At 30.8% G+C, this 18,444-nt stretch overlaps 1 protein-coding gene across 4 annotated transcripts in view; it reads left to right on the top strand.

The window, feature by feature from the left end:
• The window catches only part of LOC111041473 (inositol-trisphosphate 3-kinase B-like), a 125,774-nt gene that overhangs the window by 82,205 nt on the left and 25,125 nt on the right, over positions 1-18,444 (top strand). For all 4 annotated transcript variants that reach the window (XM_022325851.1, XM_022325780.1, XM_022325919.1 and 1 more), the window contains one exon: positions 11,411-11,513. In XM_022325851.1, the coding sequence (XP_022181543.1) occupies positions 11,411-11,513 (103 nt within the window). The remainder of the gene's footprint in view (positions 1-11,410; positions 11,514-18,444) is intronic.

The following is an 18,444-nucleotide window of genomic DNA, read 5'->3' on the forward strand; positions in this document are numbered from 1 at the left end:
ATTAATCACTTTTATATTACAATATTTACTGTTAAAATTATGATGTTCTGCAGAGAACATTCTCTTCGGGTGTCTTAGGTTAAACGGAATAATGGAAAAAAATAAGAAGAAATGAACATAGCAACCGCATAATGACTCGCATATAATATTATGAGTATGATTTGTTTATAATTATGATTATTCAAATACTGTTAAGTTTATCAATATTTATATTTTTCTAGTGTCAATTGAACATGTAATATACATAATTGGTAACTTAATTTATTACAAATTGTACAAAGGTACTTGTTTAAAAAGGGCCTATAGCATGTTAAAATAATAATACAACGACGAATATAAATATGAACGAGACAAAACAGTTTTATACGTTGGTTTCATTGTATTGCTGTACATTTTATACCATACCTATAGATTCAATTTGGGTGTCTTTTGCTAGACTAGACAGACGTGTGGAAAAAATTAATAAGAAATGACCATTATAAACAACCGCGTGACTCGTGAATAGCGTATACAAACAATATTTTGACTTTCACCTCAATTGTTTTGGAAAAATAATATTCTTGTCTGACCGTCGTCTTTCACCGGCGCCGGGCCAGAATCTGAATGATCGACGACGACAATATGACGATGTATAATAATATTGTTATTGTATTTATTATTATTTTTTTTTTTTGAGCGAAAACCATATTCAGCTGTTTTCTCCAAAAGGCGCGGTCGTTTTTTCCGTTCTAAACGTTTTATTAATTGTTATAAGATTACGTATCACGATCTCAAATAAAAAACTGTGCAGCGTGGCTCGATGATTTGACAGAGCCCCCTCCACCCCACATATACCCACCTTATATTCTTATATTCGTAGTCGCATACAAACTAATATACGTATAATGTGCCCATATAATATGTCACAAACGCATCCTTAGTTTACTCCCACGGTAATGTTTACACTACGGATGTACTCTGCGGCCAACAACCGATTTTCTATAGAGACATTTTAAATTTAATTATTATACAGGACTATAATTCGCAATAGGTTGAAACTCAAGCCACTTTTAGTCACTTATTACATAGATAAATGTTGTGGTATTGTCAGCTTTAAATTATAAATAATCATATTGGTTATTGTAATATTATATTGTCTATCTTAGCAAGTAAAAAAGTTCTCGAAATTTTTTTTTTAACAATAAAATTAAATATTTACTAAATATCTGTATTTTAAGGTAGTAATGCAAATGGTATTTTTGTAACATTGTGTTGTGAATTTGTTTTTATCGGGCACTGACAGACTAACATTGGTAGTAAACGAAATACATTTTATCTTAAAAAAATAACCACTTATCAATTTGCAATAAAAAATGGGGGGTTTTATCTGAAGAATGGGGTGCGTATCGTCACAGGACACTTTAAGTAGTTCAAAAAATCATAGTTTGAATAAATTAATTAGACGGGTATTACAGGAAAAAGTTGGCGTGAGCATGCTTGATAAATGAATCATCGCGTAGTATACACTACAATTTCATATACTATTGGTATTAATTATCATAATATAGGTATAATGAGGAATGAAGATGGTAAATTTGATAACATAACTTTAGGTAGGTCTGATCTATTGTCAACGTTTCGTAATGCCGAATTAATGTGTTTCGATATTTGTTTTGAAATTCGTTCACATTTTTTATGTGACGTGTCGCGTAGTTATACATTCAGAAAAACTTTCCTTACTCCTAATCAGCACGAGAGTCTGATCACTGACTATGACGACGATAATTTATAAATCATAATGCAATGGTGATGATAATAATGATAATGACGTGATAATAATAAATTAATAACCCGTCGAACGTCGACGACGACGACGGTGCGGGCTGCGTTTAATAGTTGTCACACGCGCGTTGTCACACATCTTCTCCGCCACCGCCAGGCTTGCAAGTCGTAATGACCCGTGTAAAAGCCGATCGTGCGTACACGCACATAATACACACGTCGTAAGTACTTACATAGGTACGTAACTCGGCGACGACAAATTATTATTATTATTATTATCATAATCGTAGTCGAGTCTCAACCACCTGTGCGTGCGAGTGCGCGAGTCACCGAGTTCGGACTTGGTCGGCGGAGGCGACGTGATTGGCATCGGTACAGGTCATTCACACCTGTTGCACCGGAGAGCAGTCTTCTGGGCAGAGTCCGTCCGCGCGCGCGCGCTCGATCGACCGAGCTGGGGACGGACCGGTTGCCTTATGGTGTGCTGCGCGTCCTCCTCCCACTACTGCAGAAATAATAATAATAACAACATCATGTACTCGTGTATTTCAGCTGTTGCAATAATATTGTACGACGTGTAGGTAGATATGTAGCTATTACAGAGAGAGGTATTCGCGCGACGTTCCGTCCGATCGATACGTCTTATATTTGAATGTGTATTGGGTCAATTCCGTCCGCGCAAAAGGTACTTTTTTTTGTCAATAGCCCTTTTCAACGCCAAATTGTCTATAATGTATCCAGGTATCTGCTAAATAATTTGCATATTCGTGACTTTTAGGGTCATCAGGAATCTCTGACGTTAAATCTTTGACAAAAAAATAGGGTCGAGAAAGTTCAGCTGTATAAAATATGATAAGCTATAACATCATATAACGGTATTCAAGTTTGATTTACACCATGTCGTTATAGTAAAATTTAGATGCTGGGTTATTTAACACAGAAGGGCTGTTATAAATAAGTATATTATTTTCCATATAATGTAGGTTTTCAAACGAAAGGATTTATGAGACTACAACTGTTTATAAGATAATATGTGACGTGTCTTTAATTTTATGACTAACCGTATTTTTATTTTACATATCACCTATATGTTTTTGGAGCAGATACAACTTTTTTGTCGCAATTGTGATGACATTTTCGTTAGGTATAATGTTTTTATATCTTATCTATACAACCTTAAAAGTTAAAATTTCGCGTTACAGTATACCTATTATACCCCTAGCAACCGATGCAAAATATAATTAAGTTACCATACTAACTTCGTTGATGTTTTATTTTTGTTTTCATGTTATTATTTTACATCATAATTTTAAAAGCAGATCTATGATTCAATGTTTTTCCGTGCGGTGTATGAAATATCAATAGTAGCACGTTAACTACCAATTTAAATTGTTTTAATTCGATACGCGCGGATGCTGTGGGTCAGCAAAGTGAAACGAAAGGCATGTATATTTTATATAATCAAACAATATCCTGCTAACCATAATTCAAGATCAAGCCCCCCTCCCTCCAGGAAAAAAGTCTACTCTTACACAATTTATTGGAGTATATTAAACATTGAAAGCAGACTATTACTGCAATTAGTTATCGTCATATTATTAAGCGACTAGCAATGAATAATTATTATGAATTTTAATTCAATTAAGATTTAGCTTTTGCCTTAACGTTTTCATAATAATATGTTGTATGAACAACTTACTACAAATCCAAGGTACTTTAGCCAGATACAATTTTTTTTTAAATATTACAGGTCACCAGTGTCGGTGTGGCTCATTATTTGAAACCTATTATTGATGTCATATCGATTTATAACCATAATAAATCAATATCATTCGATAGTTTTACAACTTTTTATTTTTAATCATCTGCAGCTTGTGCTAGACATCACACCGATATATTTGATATGTTCAAGTGTGTCTTATTTTATAATAATATTACCCGTATATATGTGCCGTATTGTTGAATGATAACTTTTAACACAATGCTGTAACACCTATATAGGTCCTATATACCTTTATAATATATGTATGTTATATTCTACAGAGACGAAATCGATGTCGATTTAAATTTCCATTCCAATTGAAGTGAGACGAAAAAAAAATGTGTCGCACTTATGTCCACGTAAGATTAAACTGCATTTTAAACTTATATAGGACACAAGTATCATATAATATATTTATCGATTACAAGCACTTTTCGGTGGAATATATTATTATTATACACTATACACTTTCCATAATGATACATGCGATACCTTTGTTTAATGTAATATATTTCGTATTTTTTTTTTGTTTGGAAAAATAACCAATAGGTATCCCCCAATTTATTTATTTATTTAATTTATTTGAATAATAATTATCTGCAAATAGTATTGAATTCCATGCGAACTATTATGCATTCTATTTCGAGAAAAAAATTGTCTTCTATTTCCTTTAACCGACTATTTTTCAATACACAGTACTATATTACTGGTATTATATTGCACGTAGTAGGTACACGGTTTAGATTCATTGTTGATGTATGTATAACAAATAAAGGTACAATATAATAAATCAAGTAGCTTAACGAGAAAATGATCCAGAAACCGAACCGTTATATAGGTTATCGGCTATCGCAACACTATGATTATGTTAATCGGGATTAGCATTAAAAAAAATACTATTAAGTAGGCGGTGGTAGGTAGGCGTTCCGAGCAAATAGTACTGCGATTTATTTTAGGGCTCGGAGCCCTGAAATACCTATCATTGTTGTCATTCAACGAAATGTAGGTATAACATAATAAAACCCAAAACATTTATTAATTTATTAATCTATAATTAATATTATATTTTAGTTAAAAATTATTTAATAATAGCTTACGTTTTAATCGAGTCAATTATCAGGTCGTTTGTTTATATATTTAATATGGAACGAAAGCATAATAGTATAAAATATTATCAAATTAACGTGATAACCAGCAATATTAAATAAAATTGTATATTTTATAAAAAAAATTGTGACGTGAAAAACAAAATATTTTTTAAGTGAAGACTACGCTTGATGCGCACGGCGCCGATGTATATTTCAGTACATTATATTACACGAGTATAATATATATATATACGTTGTTCATATAATATTATAGTAGTAGTTGGATTAATTTCTATAATACCTAAGACTATAGTCTATAATATTCCGGACCTCAGCGGTCGTTAGCAGATGCGCAGTACAGAGGTACACCGATTACGATAATATATTATACATAAGTAGGCAGGACGATGGATACTATAGGTAGGTACGAGGAATATCGAAAATTACGAAAATTACCCTGGGAAATCGATAAAAATGTATTAAATCGGCGTACTTGCCATTCGGACCAGCTATAGCTGTAATGTGAATTATATTATATTACACGTACAATAAAGCTGGTATAAACCAACGTACATAATTTAGGTACCTATATAATATGATGTATACAGGCACTCGGTTAGTTCGTATGCACACGTGTGTAGAACCCATACATACAGCAGTACCAAAGTGTAATTATGTCGTAAAATTTAAACGCAAATGGATTTTCCCATGAAATCGATTCGGATAAAGTCTCTTTCCGAGGCGTGGCCGGAATTATATGTATATACATATATATATATAAACAGTTTTATAATCACCTAACGCTTCAGAGGCTCTACACGACGTATGGACTACAGCGGTACCTATACACTGTTTTGACATATATTATTATATATACAGGGTGATTTACCAACCATGCTATCCCCTTTTTTCTTCAATTATAGAGTTATTCAAATTATTATTTTTGAAATTTTGAAATTAACTTGATGACGATATTTTTAAGCTTATGAGATTTTTTTGTATTAGGTATTACTAAATTATTAATTACACTTCTGTGGTGGAAATAATATAGACTTCTACTTTTGAGAAATCCCCTTTTCTAATATTAATATTTAATACTAATAGCTGATAATTTTTCTGAAAATGTTGAAGAATCTAAATCAAAACTCAAACGAGCAGCTTTTGAGTTATTTAACTTCGTGAACTAAGGATAATAGATGCATTTAGGTTTACAAGATATGGGGGGGGGGGTCCATGATGATATGAAAATTGTAGTAATTAACATAAATATTGATCAATATTTAAAACTATTAAAAATGATCCAATTAGTGTGATAAATACTTGAGCCAATAATATTATAATCATCAATATTTAAAACCCTTTTTAAGGGCTATATGCCTATATGTTATCCTTGCATAAACATTTTAATAACCATAGAACTATTCGCTCGAGTTTTGGATAAGGTATTGGTACACTGAAATCTTCAAAAAAATTATACTAAATAATCTAGAGTAAAAACGGGGAGGAGAGCAGGGAAGCTCTCATTTAAAAAACAGATGTTTGCAGGACACACTCCTTTAGCAGTACATCAAATGTCAACAATTTACATGTGAGCTGATCTATGAGCTAGGTAGTGTTTAAGTTGGTGGTTCAATTAAAAATTCCGAAAATCAGAGTTTAAATAAATTCAGTATTTAAGAAAAAAGTTGGGACGATAGTCGTTGCCGAATCACCCTGTATATTATATTTTACAAATATTACATTATTATTATGTACGTCGCCGTGCCGTCGGCATGTGTGGCGGCATTTGCAGACCTGTACACGTCTGCGTCAGATGGACCGTGTATAATATCGCGAACGACGTTATACATCGTACACGTACACATATCATCTAAATATAGGAACGACGACTTGTGTGTCAAATAAATAATGCATAGTGTTCATTATATTAAATACGCACACGTCGACGCCTACACTCACACGCACACACACGAACACACACACACACACACACACACACACACACCGAGCATGCGAAAAGTGAAGATAAAATAAAATCATTATAAGCACACACAAACGCACACACATTTAGCTATAGCGGATAAGCGGATCCCGTGTGAGTGTACACCGTACACATTAGTATGCTCGTGGGAATGTAAGTGTGTTTGTGTTTTTTTTTTTTTGCGTCGTTCCGGTGCCGCGAAGGAATCGAAACGCTCGCGACTACGACGACAACGAATTGACTTTTAAAACGTTTTCGCGCGAGTTACATATTATTATTATTATTATTTTTCTCGTTTTGTGTACAGAGTGGTTTGCCAAGCATTCTCACCCCACTATTTTACGTTAGTAATGCATGCGTTCAAATTCTGATTTTTGGAACTTTGAAGCCAGTGGTTCCTAAACTTTTTTTAGTTCGCGCCACCCTAAAAATTAAAAAAATAAATTGTGCCTCCCATAAATAAATAACCATTACGGAAATCCCCGAATCAAGTAGGTATATTATTGTATAACGTGACTTAAAGTAATACTGACGTAGTGAAATATTTTTTTAGAATAGTTAAACTTCGGTTAAGACGTTTCGACAAAATTATTGTTGATTAAAAAATATCAATATTTACCACGCGGCTTGCGCCTCTCGAGGGAAGCGCTCTTCACAGTCTGGGAACCGCTGTTTTACATTTTATTTTTCTACATATTATAATACTATACTACAATAGGTACCGTATGTATTATCAACTAGTCAGGATTTGTTATGCTATTTAATAAGGAGTGTCCTGTAGCGATACAAACTATTGTTTTTCAAATGAGAATGACTTATTGTTACTGCAAAATTATTTAGTGGTTAGATGTTTGATGGATCTAAATTTAAATTCAAACTACATAGTAGTTCCCGAGTTATTAAACATAATGTACTGTGGACAATTGTTCATCAGTTCATGATAGTGGGTTTGAATAGTGTTTTGGGGACTTAAATGATATAAGAGGTAGGTATACTAGATATATTAACATTTTAATAACTAAAAAAAAAAAAAATATTTACTCGCAAAAAAGGAAGGTTCTTATTGGAAATATGAAGTTTATGTCGTCACCGTACACTCCTGACGATATGGTAAAATCTAATTATTTAAAAACATAGCTGTTACAAAACGTATACATGAAAATTCCAAAAACTGAGCATTTCAATAAATGTATTATCAAAATAAATAAAGAGGGGGATGGTTATGCAATATACATGGTGGATCACCCTGTGAATACAGAGTGTTTAATGCCACTATATTTTCTTATTTAATTTTTTGTCAACTGTCGTTATCGTTCCGTAGATGTTGCACATCTGTCATTGTCATCTATTTATTTATAATATAGTCTATAGATAAAGTACTCTTTGAAAGTCGACTATCCGTTGAAGAGCATTCAAATGGCATGTCATTTTATATGAGTTTAGGTTTGATGAGGCGTATATGCCTGGAGGATTTGACGATTTGAACGAACAATTGTCGAAACCTCCGCTCGAGTTATGATGTTTTTTGATCGAAAATAAAAATCATCGTGACTAAGTAATAATGTATAATATAAACATATATTTATATACATCATTACTAGGGCAGAGTATAAAGTACATGCCATAGCCCTAAAAAATCACAAAATATGTATTCACTTGTTCTCTTAAACGCTATAAAATAGGCAACTAAACCTTTTTATGTATACTTAGTACTTACCATTCTAATCTACCAACAATGGTAGAAATTCGTCTATGTATGGAATTATAGCTTATATATTTCATATTTATTTATTTTCATGTTCAACTTTTGATGTATTTAATGTATGTTTAAATAATTTAATAAAATAGAATGTAAGAAATAGCCTATAACTTATCAATAGATGTTTTTTACTTCTTTATATTGTGATTAGTTTAATGAACTTAGTTATAATGTTTTTCTATAAATGTGAAATTTAAAAATTTAAAACCTATTTAATAAGTGTATATTAACTACAAAGAATTTAATTTATAAAATTGTACGCTACCGATCATCTTATATTTAATTTTTTTATTGGGAATTTTCACCCGTCCAAATAAAAAAAAAACTTGATATTCATTCAAAACTATGCAACGTAAAATCACACACTTGGCATTGTTGTAACTTGTAACACGAAACACATATTTTGTTTGTAGCTGGATTTTTTTACGATTAGGCATAACAAACATACAAACGCCAGAATAGTCCTCTGCCTCAATCATTACATATGCAAAACGATTTCATATAAATGTTTCGCGGAAACCTTCTGACGATTCGGTTTTGTACGCGCACGCATACTTCTCAAAGTCGGGTGAAATGTATACGAGAGGACGAAAAAATATTAATAGGTTTTTTCCAATATCTAGGCGATAACGAATCCCATACACGAGTACACGACTCAGCACGTGTGTGTGTGTGTGTGTGAGTTTAGGAGAAAGATAATGAAAGATACAAAGAGAGAGAGAGTGAGTGAGAGAGTAAGAGATCGGTCGACAGTTTCGTATATATTATTATTATAATATACTGGAGCTGAAGCCGAATCTTTTGGATGCGGAAAATAATAATAATATTTATAATCGGTCCGTTGATATGTTTATAATATATTAATCGACGGCCACCCGCTCGTAATTTCGTGCTAAAGAGTTAATCGTTCGCACGGATTTTTAAAATAAGTTTACCGTTCGCAGGCTACGACTATCGGCAGTATAATAATAATATTATAGCGTAATACGAAGTGTACATATTATACTAGTTAATAGTATATAGTGGTGTGCGCATGTATACCGCACGGTATAATATTATATAGGTAGGTATTATAGTAGGTAGGTAGTTCCGCAGGAAATACAAGTCGGCGGAAATTAATTTATATTTCGGTTTCGAAACCAGTTACCAGTTTTTAATTACCAAGCCGTTCTATTCGCACACGTACCTGTCGCTTATTGTCCCGAACAGTTCTCATGTTCTCAGTTTCATTTTTTTCAATATTCTATTTTATATTTCCATTGAACTATATAAGTGTGTTAGTGAGCGTTCTTACTACCGTAATGTATTAATGGAAAATGTTTAGGAATCGTTTATTGTTTATAATAAGTGTTTAAGTATGGGATGATCCATTTAACGCCTATAAGCCAATCAATATTTTAGAAAATACTACGTTTTAAAAAATATTTCTTGGAAATAATTTTAAGACGTTACAAAACAATATATTATTGGAAAAATTTATGTTTTTACAACTGTTTAATCTTTTTAATGATTACATTATAAATTTCATATTCCGGAGTAGGATAATATTCTGAACATTTTAATCTATAAAAATCCAATTTTGGTCAAATAATTTATTATATTTATAACTATTTAAACTTTAAAGGGTTAATGCATCAAATGAGAGGACTGGACCAATATTTTGTAAGATACCTTTGTAAAACTCCACGTCGCTCATCTAAACTTTATACTCATTAACTAGGTACTTATCCAAAAGTTTATTTCATCAGATCAAAGAACTACAAAAAATATTCTACTTTCGAATAGGTGTGAAATGAAAAATGTATGTTACCATTAGGAAAGTAAGACACTTGAAAAACGGTAACATTTTCTTTCAAAAATGTTAACGACCTGAGATTATTTTCGAAAACGTTCAGAGTTGTTTTAAACAATGAGTATCTTACATTAAATGGATCACCCGGTATAGTGTTGTGTTATAATAATAATATCATAATGGACGTCCACTTATGACATTTTCAACGAAAGCGCGTTGTAGAATTTTTTTAAACGCCTTCCCTGCCACAATAACTATACCGATGGCTATTTACGACGACCGGTCAATGGTTGCGTTAACCGACGAATTTAAGTTATACGCTTACCCGTTTTTACGATATGTAGCTACTTCTAATATTAAAATACACACAATCTACCAAAATGTTGTGCTCTTGGGAGTTGCGTGTACAATGTATTGTTTGTTATGGTATGAGAAATGTATATGCAAAGTAGCCTATAATAATCTCAAAATTAACATTTCTAGTGCATAACGTCACTTAATATGTAGTTTATAAATATGCATTATCATGATAGTGTTATGCACAAACCTATAAATATTTTTTCAGATATTTCGATGCGCACGCGACGCAGTTATAAGACGTGCATTTTTTTTCGAACTGCGATTTTGAAACTTTGTGAACTCGGTATAACCTGTAAGGAAAATATGGCGTAATATATATACATGTAAAAGATACCCATACAAATAATTATTAGACGTATGATCGAAGTAAAACTAATTTGCCGGTTTCAAATTCAGACACTTATACAAAGTTAACGTGCAACTTTATCAATTGGTTCGTTTTTGCAAATGTTCGAACATAAGCTTAGGTACGATGAGTAGCAACATCGATCGAGTTGAGAAACTCGCTGTTCAAAAGTTATAGGTAACAAAGTGGTTTTGAATTTTTTTAAACTTTGTGGAAAGGCCACAAATATATTTTTTTTTAATTTAAAACGATCTATATATTATAAAATATTATAGCAACAACATCGACGATTATTGTACCTGTATAATATGATATCGTAAATCAAACAACCTGTTATACATGTGAGGAATAAAGTACTCGGTTTAATCAAAAATCAAACACTCAAAATATCATTCACGGCTTTTGACTTTTAAGAAGTTGTAGATATACTTATACGCGTCTTCTTATGTATTATATCATTATTCATTATTATAGAGACCTGTATATTTTTTACCTTGCCCCTATACACATAACTACTATTTATGAGGTATATTTTTACTAATTCAAATTGTTTCTGTTTAGCATTCCGGATGGCGAAAGTTGAGAAACATTGTTCAATGGACGCCGTTCTTTCAGACCTACAAGAAACAGAGGTATCCGTGGGTACAGCTAGCCGGACACCAAGGTACGTTCATTGAGTAAAACCGTATTATATTTTAAACCAGTCATAATAATAATTATAAGGTTAACTTTGCTGACGAGCTGCATATGAGTACTAATATTATGGTTAATTTCTCTCAAAGACAAAAATGCGCACTCGGTACTTCAGTATATCGACAAGTATCAAATGAATATCGAACTTTCAATAATCTGCATAATATTAGATATACTGATGAAATATACAGACGCGTATAGTCATAGGCACATAGTAGCCTTTGACTGGAGATTCGGACTTTATTAGATACGCAAAGACGTAACTTGCTATTATAGTATTATATATGTATCAAATTCTTCTTGTTGAAGATTGTTGTTTGATTTGACCTGCGCCAATATCAACAACACGATTAACACTTTTACACTTTGCTTTCAACTTTTTACTAGCGACATTTTACAAAAAAGTTTACAACACATAAATATTTAATTGTTAACGACCGATTTCAGTCTATTTGAAAAATCAAAACGATTTGGTTTTTAAATCTTTGTTGAATAAACGCTTTCTGCATGGTTGGCATCGTTCTATACGCAGTAGGTACATAATATAACGATATTATTATTTACTTTCTCGAATGGACTTAGCGCAACAGACTGAGTAACAATAATAACCACGTACATACATACATACATATTATAATGTATATAATATATGAATGTATCTATACAAGTAAGACTGTATGATCGAATAATTATGCGTATAAATTCCCTAAAGTAACACGATCGTTGATAATCATTTAAAAGCCACACACGATCCAACTCAGACACACATAAAATATATATATAGTATATAATATGTACGCACGATCGTGTAATAGAAATATGGGGCTATCGATAGTCTGCGAAATCGTTGAATTGATCGTTCAAATCGGCCGTCGTATATTATGATATTAGAAATATAAATATAGCCTTCATTCCTCTGTACGACGACACGTTGTAGTGTTTTATTCGAAAATGACATCATAATCGTTTTTTGTATAAATCAACTGCGTGTATTATTATTCTTTAATAATTATTAATTTAGCTGGTACCGGTTAGCACACCCTATTTATCCTTTAACAATTTTATTCTAATTCTAATTTTTGAAATTTGTAACCTGTACTAAAAAACAATATTATTTAAATATTAGGATTTTCTTATTGTTAAACGAGTAACTATACAAATTACAAACAGTTTTTTCAAATGATCACAACCTTTTTTTACTGGAAAGTATAAAATTTTAAATGTTATGTAAATTATTATTTTGAACATTTCGACGAATCTATAAATTAATTGAGAGTCATGACTTCATGAGTGTAATTTCCGAGTTAATACGTTTTGTGTAATAAGGAATTTAAGGTTATGGGTAGTACTTAAAAAAGGTTTCACAAAATATTAAAATATATGATAATTATAATATGTAGTATTATTTTAGTCTAGTACTTTCTACTCTCAAACAAATTTTACAATCATAAATTTTATCAGATTAATTACTATATTTTTTAAAATCATCATAATATAGACCCTATATCTTTAAATCCTACATTTGTCGACGTATATTAAACTGCCTCCCAATTTCCTCCCCTACCATTGATCTTTAAAAAATAAATGCTAATAGCATGCGTTATACGGCCCTCATTTTAGAGTTATCTAAAAAGTATTAAGAGATTGACAATGCCCCCCCCCTCCAAGTGAAAAAAATATATTTCCTATGTGTATGTCTATTGTCATAAGGACTGCCTATTTCTTAGAAACTAAGGAAATATAGTTAGTTCCAATTTCAATTATTGTACATCAAAATATCAAAAATAATTCATCTATACAATTTACAGTAAAAGACAGCAGTTCTTTTAGTTTATTCCGTAAACGGTGTAAAGAGCCAAAGTATTTAAAAAATACTTATTATGGTGTTTAAGTATCGGTATGTACTTGGCTAAATACTTAAATAGCTATGAAAAATCAGAATTTGAATAAATTCATTATTTAAGGATAACACGGGAGTGAACATGCTTGATGATTCATTTTGTATAATATAATATGCTCATTTACGCACAAGGTTTTTTTATTTACGCATTCGAACAGTCTACGTATATACCTGTTCATTTTCATAACACGCGTTAAAACGATAATAGTGACATTATTAAAGTCATTACTTTAATACTAAATATGCGTATTTATCGAACAAAATGAATTAAATTACCGACGACACTTAAAAAACAAAAATAGGTAATTGTCTACTGGAAAACTGTCTTAAAATATTATTTAATGGAATCGATTAGAAAAATTAATAGTAACAATATTTCAAAATACAGTCAACCACGATATCGGTATTACCTGTACTAAATTATTAAAACAAAACTTGGAATATTGAGTTGTTTTTTTTTTAATAACTCACTCATTGTATATATGGGTACGGTATTAGTTACGGTTAGTGTGTAAAACAAATTCTTTGTCCGCTACTTTAAAACATTCATGAAAATTATTATGATTAGTTAGTTTTTTAATTAACAGTTTTAACTGTTAGAGATATGTTTTCAAGATAAACGACTATATGGTTTGGTTTTTTTTCATCGATATTTTTTGGCGTAAGAGTGTATACTAACTTTTAATTAATAATACTAATAAGTAATAATATAACGCTACTTTAATGTCCAGTCGTTATTATTATGCACCGGACAGCGTGTTAAAAATGTTAAAATCTCTTAAACATCGGTTTTATTTGATTTCCGATAGAAATCTATAGCGGTAAGGTGGTGTATTTTGCATAATATAGGTACATGCTAATAAAAACATTATATCTTCGCGGGATCATAATAATTATTCGTAATGATCATAATATTATTTATTAGTAATTATTATTCAATTCGCACGTAATACTACCATCGTTTTATCGTTGTAAATATGAATATTGATATCTTGTGCGTTTAACCTCCTAAAAATAACCCGCAACAATTAAAAAAATAACAATAAATCAAGGCCGTGAGTTAAATTCGTCGAGTGTTTTGTAACACACGAAAAGCGCCTGCTTACGATATATACATATACTGTTACGTGCGTACGTACCAACACGTCAAGACGTATTTTGAACAAATATTGATAAAAAAAATCGACAACGTTAATTATGTAATTATATTATGCGCGGCGCATTATATGATATAATAATAATATTATTTTTACGCGACGTGTTATATTTTTTGCGCGTCAAAAATAATAATTATTTTATGTGACTTGTTCTAAACTGCGTTTGGTGTGATGAACGACACGACTCATTTTTTGATATGAGTATAATATTGTAGACTGTGTTTGAGCTTTATATAATACATCATAAGTAATAATATTGTGTAATTGTGTACCTATAATCAATAACCGAAATAAAATTATTTTCTCTGTAGTATTATATTATTTTCTAAAAACCAAATCACTAATTTATAAAACTTAAGTCGGTATGGACTTCTGGACCCAAGGCGAAAAAATCTAACACACAATTCTTCACTATTTATCTACAACTTAACTCAGCATAATGATTTTATGCGAAAACTACACACTTTAATGAGTGCTTTCTCAACCCATCCCAATCTCTTCATAATAATAATTGTGTCATAAAATCATTCGTATTCAGTAACGCGCACTTAAGACTACGATGTCTTACCCTCATACACTAAAATTTAATGACTTTGATTTTAAATTAAATTTGGCGAGCTCTGTTAACTTACAGGTTAAAATATACGATGGAAGACGTTTACCGTTATACGTTCGAACCTTTTAGACCTTATTATGACCATAATGGTATTAATACCTCGGCGCTCTAAAGTTCTAAGACCCCATGACCATAATAATAATATTATACCCCATCGATGTAAAGTCGTAGGTAGAACTAAGTCAAACAGTTGTGAGGAAATTTAACACAATTATTAATGATCGTAAACACTTTTATTACATTAAAACAAACATATAATATTCCACTATGTATGGTCCGCTGACTGCCGTAGTTTTCCTCTCCACGCCAACGATCACCAAACACTGACACTACTGTTAAACTCAATACGTGGCAACAGCAGAACTCTCCCAGCACGCACAACGTCGTTAATTAACAAAATATTAAGTTGCTTCAGTAGGTACAATTTGCTTCTCAAACACTACCTATATCATATAGTGACTATTACGTGCTAAGTCATATATTAACATAATATTGTGTCCCTATACATATTATTATATAGTATATTATAATGTTAATGGCCTAGAGTAAACGACAATTTATTTATTGTAAATGTTCATTGTCACGCACAATGATCGTGCAAGGCGTGCCTCGTCTTACCCTGCAATGTCTTTTTTTTGAGGAGCAAAGTATTTTTATCTTTTTTATGTAGGTATTCCAAAAGATTGTGGATTAACGTAAGTACATAAGATGCAGTGGCATCGTAGAGAGAGGATCAAGATTTCAAACACCTTTTCTTGGTCTTTTTTTTACATATTTTTATTATTTCACATTAAAAAATATGAAATAATTTGTTATGATCTCGATGAAACGTATATACGAGGTATCTAATGAATTATTCAAATTTTTTATACNGTTAAACTTTAAAAGTTTACTGTGCAAATGTTTACATATTTTTGGAATTTTTTCTACAAATGCATATTTTTAAGATTTATTGATTTTTATTGCATATTTTAAAATAATTTTTGATTATTTACTCTTAAAGTCTTAAATCAATATAATATTAGTAAATTTATTTTATCTACATGATTTTGTTAGCAATAATACCGATAAGGCGATAATCAATAGCGTTACGGGGAACCCATTTTATTTTTAGCTCTGAGGACAATATTATTTTTATTTAATCCGTCTTTTATAGTATTATTATTTATTTTATTTGCCAGTACATAGTGATCGACGGACTACGATCGTTATCGTGTGCACGTATCGTCAATCGTTGTCGTGTTTGTATTTGTATTTGTATTCGTTATTTTTTGTATTTATTAGAGCTCGTATTTGTATTATAATATGCCAAAAGAAAAATAAACGCAAATTAGTAGGTTGAGAAGTTTCATTTTGGAATTTGTGGAAAATGTATTTTCCGCAGACAGAAGAATTTTATTTTCCAAACTATGTGAAATTAAAGTAGAATATGAACGGTCATCCAGTGTAATACAACATAATATAAAAACAGTAAAACATATGAAAATGATTAAACGGAGGGCAATTTTCAATACAAAAACCCAAAAAATGATTAGGTACACAAACTAATACAACTAAAATGTAATTATAAAATGATTACTTTTTATTGCATAAAAATTTTAATTGCTAGGAAAAGAAGATGCTGAGTTAAAAAATCCAAATTTTTTTTATCATATTATATGTATAAAATAATAAAATATACATTTTTAGTAATATGTACAAAATATGTTTTTTAACGTATTTTTTAATTAAAAATAAATGCATATTTAAGCGCATATTTTGATATTTTTTTGGTGCATACTGCATATGTATACTCATATTTTTAAGATTTTAAGCACGTAAAGTCCCGAGCTCTGGTAATAAGTAATAAAACTAAAGATACATTATAATATAGATAGACACAAAATAGGTACTCCTTTTGGGATCCATGCATTAATTACAAAAGTAAATTAACCTTTTTTAAACTAAATTACTTAATTTATTTTTCCATATCAACTTTAAACTTGCTAGTGAAACTTGTTAACTTAATGATCTTGTGTTCACTTGAAAGATTGACTCGATTTAATTGTTTTCACTAATTTGCTTACCTATTGAGCAATATTGCTATGTACCGATCGTACCGTCCAATAAAGGTAATAATATTAATAATATATTTTATAAAATATGTTTAATGCGTAGTATACCTAATATTGGCGCATAGTATATGAACGATTCGCGTATGTTTACCGAACCTGATATACGTTTTAAACACTGCGAAAACGTAATAAATATATTATTATTATTAAAGTGCTAGAATTTTTTTTTCTTCACATAGCGTTCGTTTGTATAATATATTATAATAAACAACGTGCTCAATGTCAACTCGATTTATTGCGAAAACGCAGCGTCGCACGGAGACACTTTGCGCTGGTCTGCTCGGTTTAAAAGTGGGCTATTGAATAAGAATATCGACGTAATATTATTATAATTTATAATTATAATAATAATAATAATATTTTGTATAATAACATATGTTATATTTTCAAGATTTTCACAGCGTAATCTGATAGTCTGATATTCGAGATAATAGGTATACGAGTATTGCTAGTATAGAACACGTAGTTCGGAACGTTTTTGTTGGGCCAGACAAGTGACGGATTTAAGTATTTAATAATATTGAGCCAAAATAAATTTCCAATCTGTAAAATACAATATTTTCTTTAAAACGTTCTTTTATGAAAAACAACAAATATTATGTGTATGACACTTCCAGTAATACTAAAGTCAAGAATCAAACTACCAACATAATGTAGAAATTACTAAGAAAAATGTAGGTATTAACATCGAAAGAAAATTTTATGTGGTAAGTCGATGACTCGCTTAAGTCTTTAGTTTTGGATAACTGTATAGAAATTATCTTAAATAATATGATTGAAATCCGTATCCTATCTATACGGCTTACGAGCTCTGCAGCTTCTATAGCTGACAATCAAACAACCACTGTATTTTGACATTCCGAGTTCGTGTTCACTTCTGAAATAAGTTTTAATATCGATAAACATACAAAATAAATGAACATATTGCTACGTAAACATTGCAGGCAAATACGGTGTTTACATTTTTGCTACGTATTAACGAACCAAGTTCCATGACATTTAATGTTTTTTTTTTATGTTGAATGTTATAATGTTTACATAATCACGGGCCAAAATAAACGAGACTGTATAGATTTGTAGCGTTTATAATTATTTTTGTTGGAAGTCGTAAACGT

Source organism: Myzus persicae, unplaced genomic scaffold (genome assembly GCF_001856785.1).
Source record: "Myzus persicae strain clone G006 unplaced genomic scaffold, MPER_G0061.0, whole genome shotgun sequence".
NCBI lineage: Eukaryota > Metazoa > Arthropoda > Insecta > Hemiptera > Aphididae > Myzus > Myzus persicae.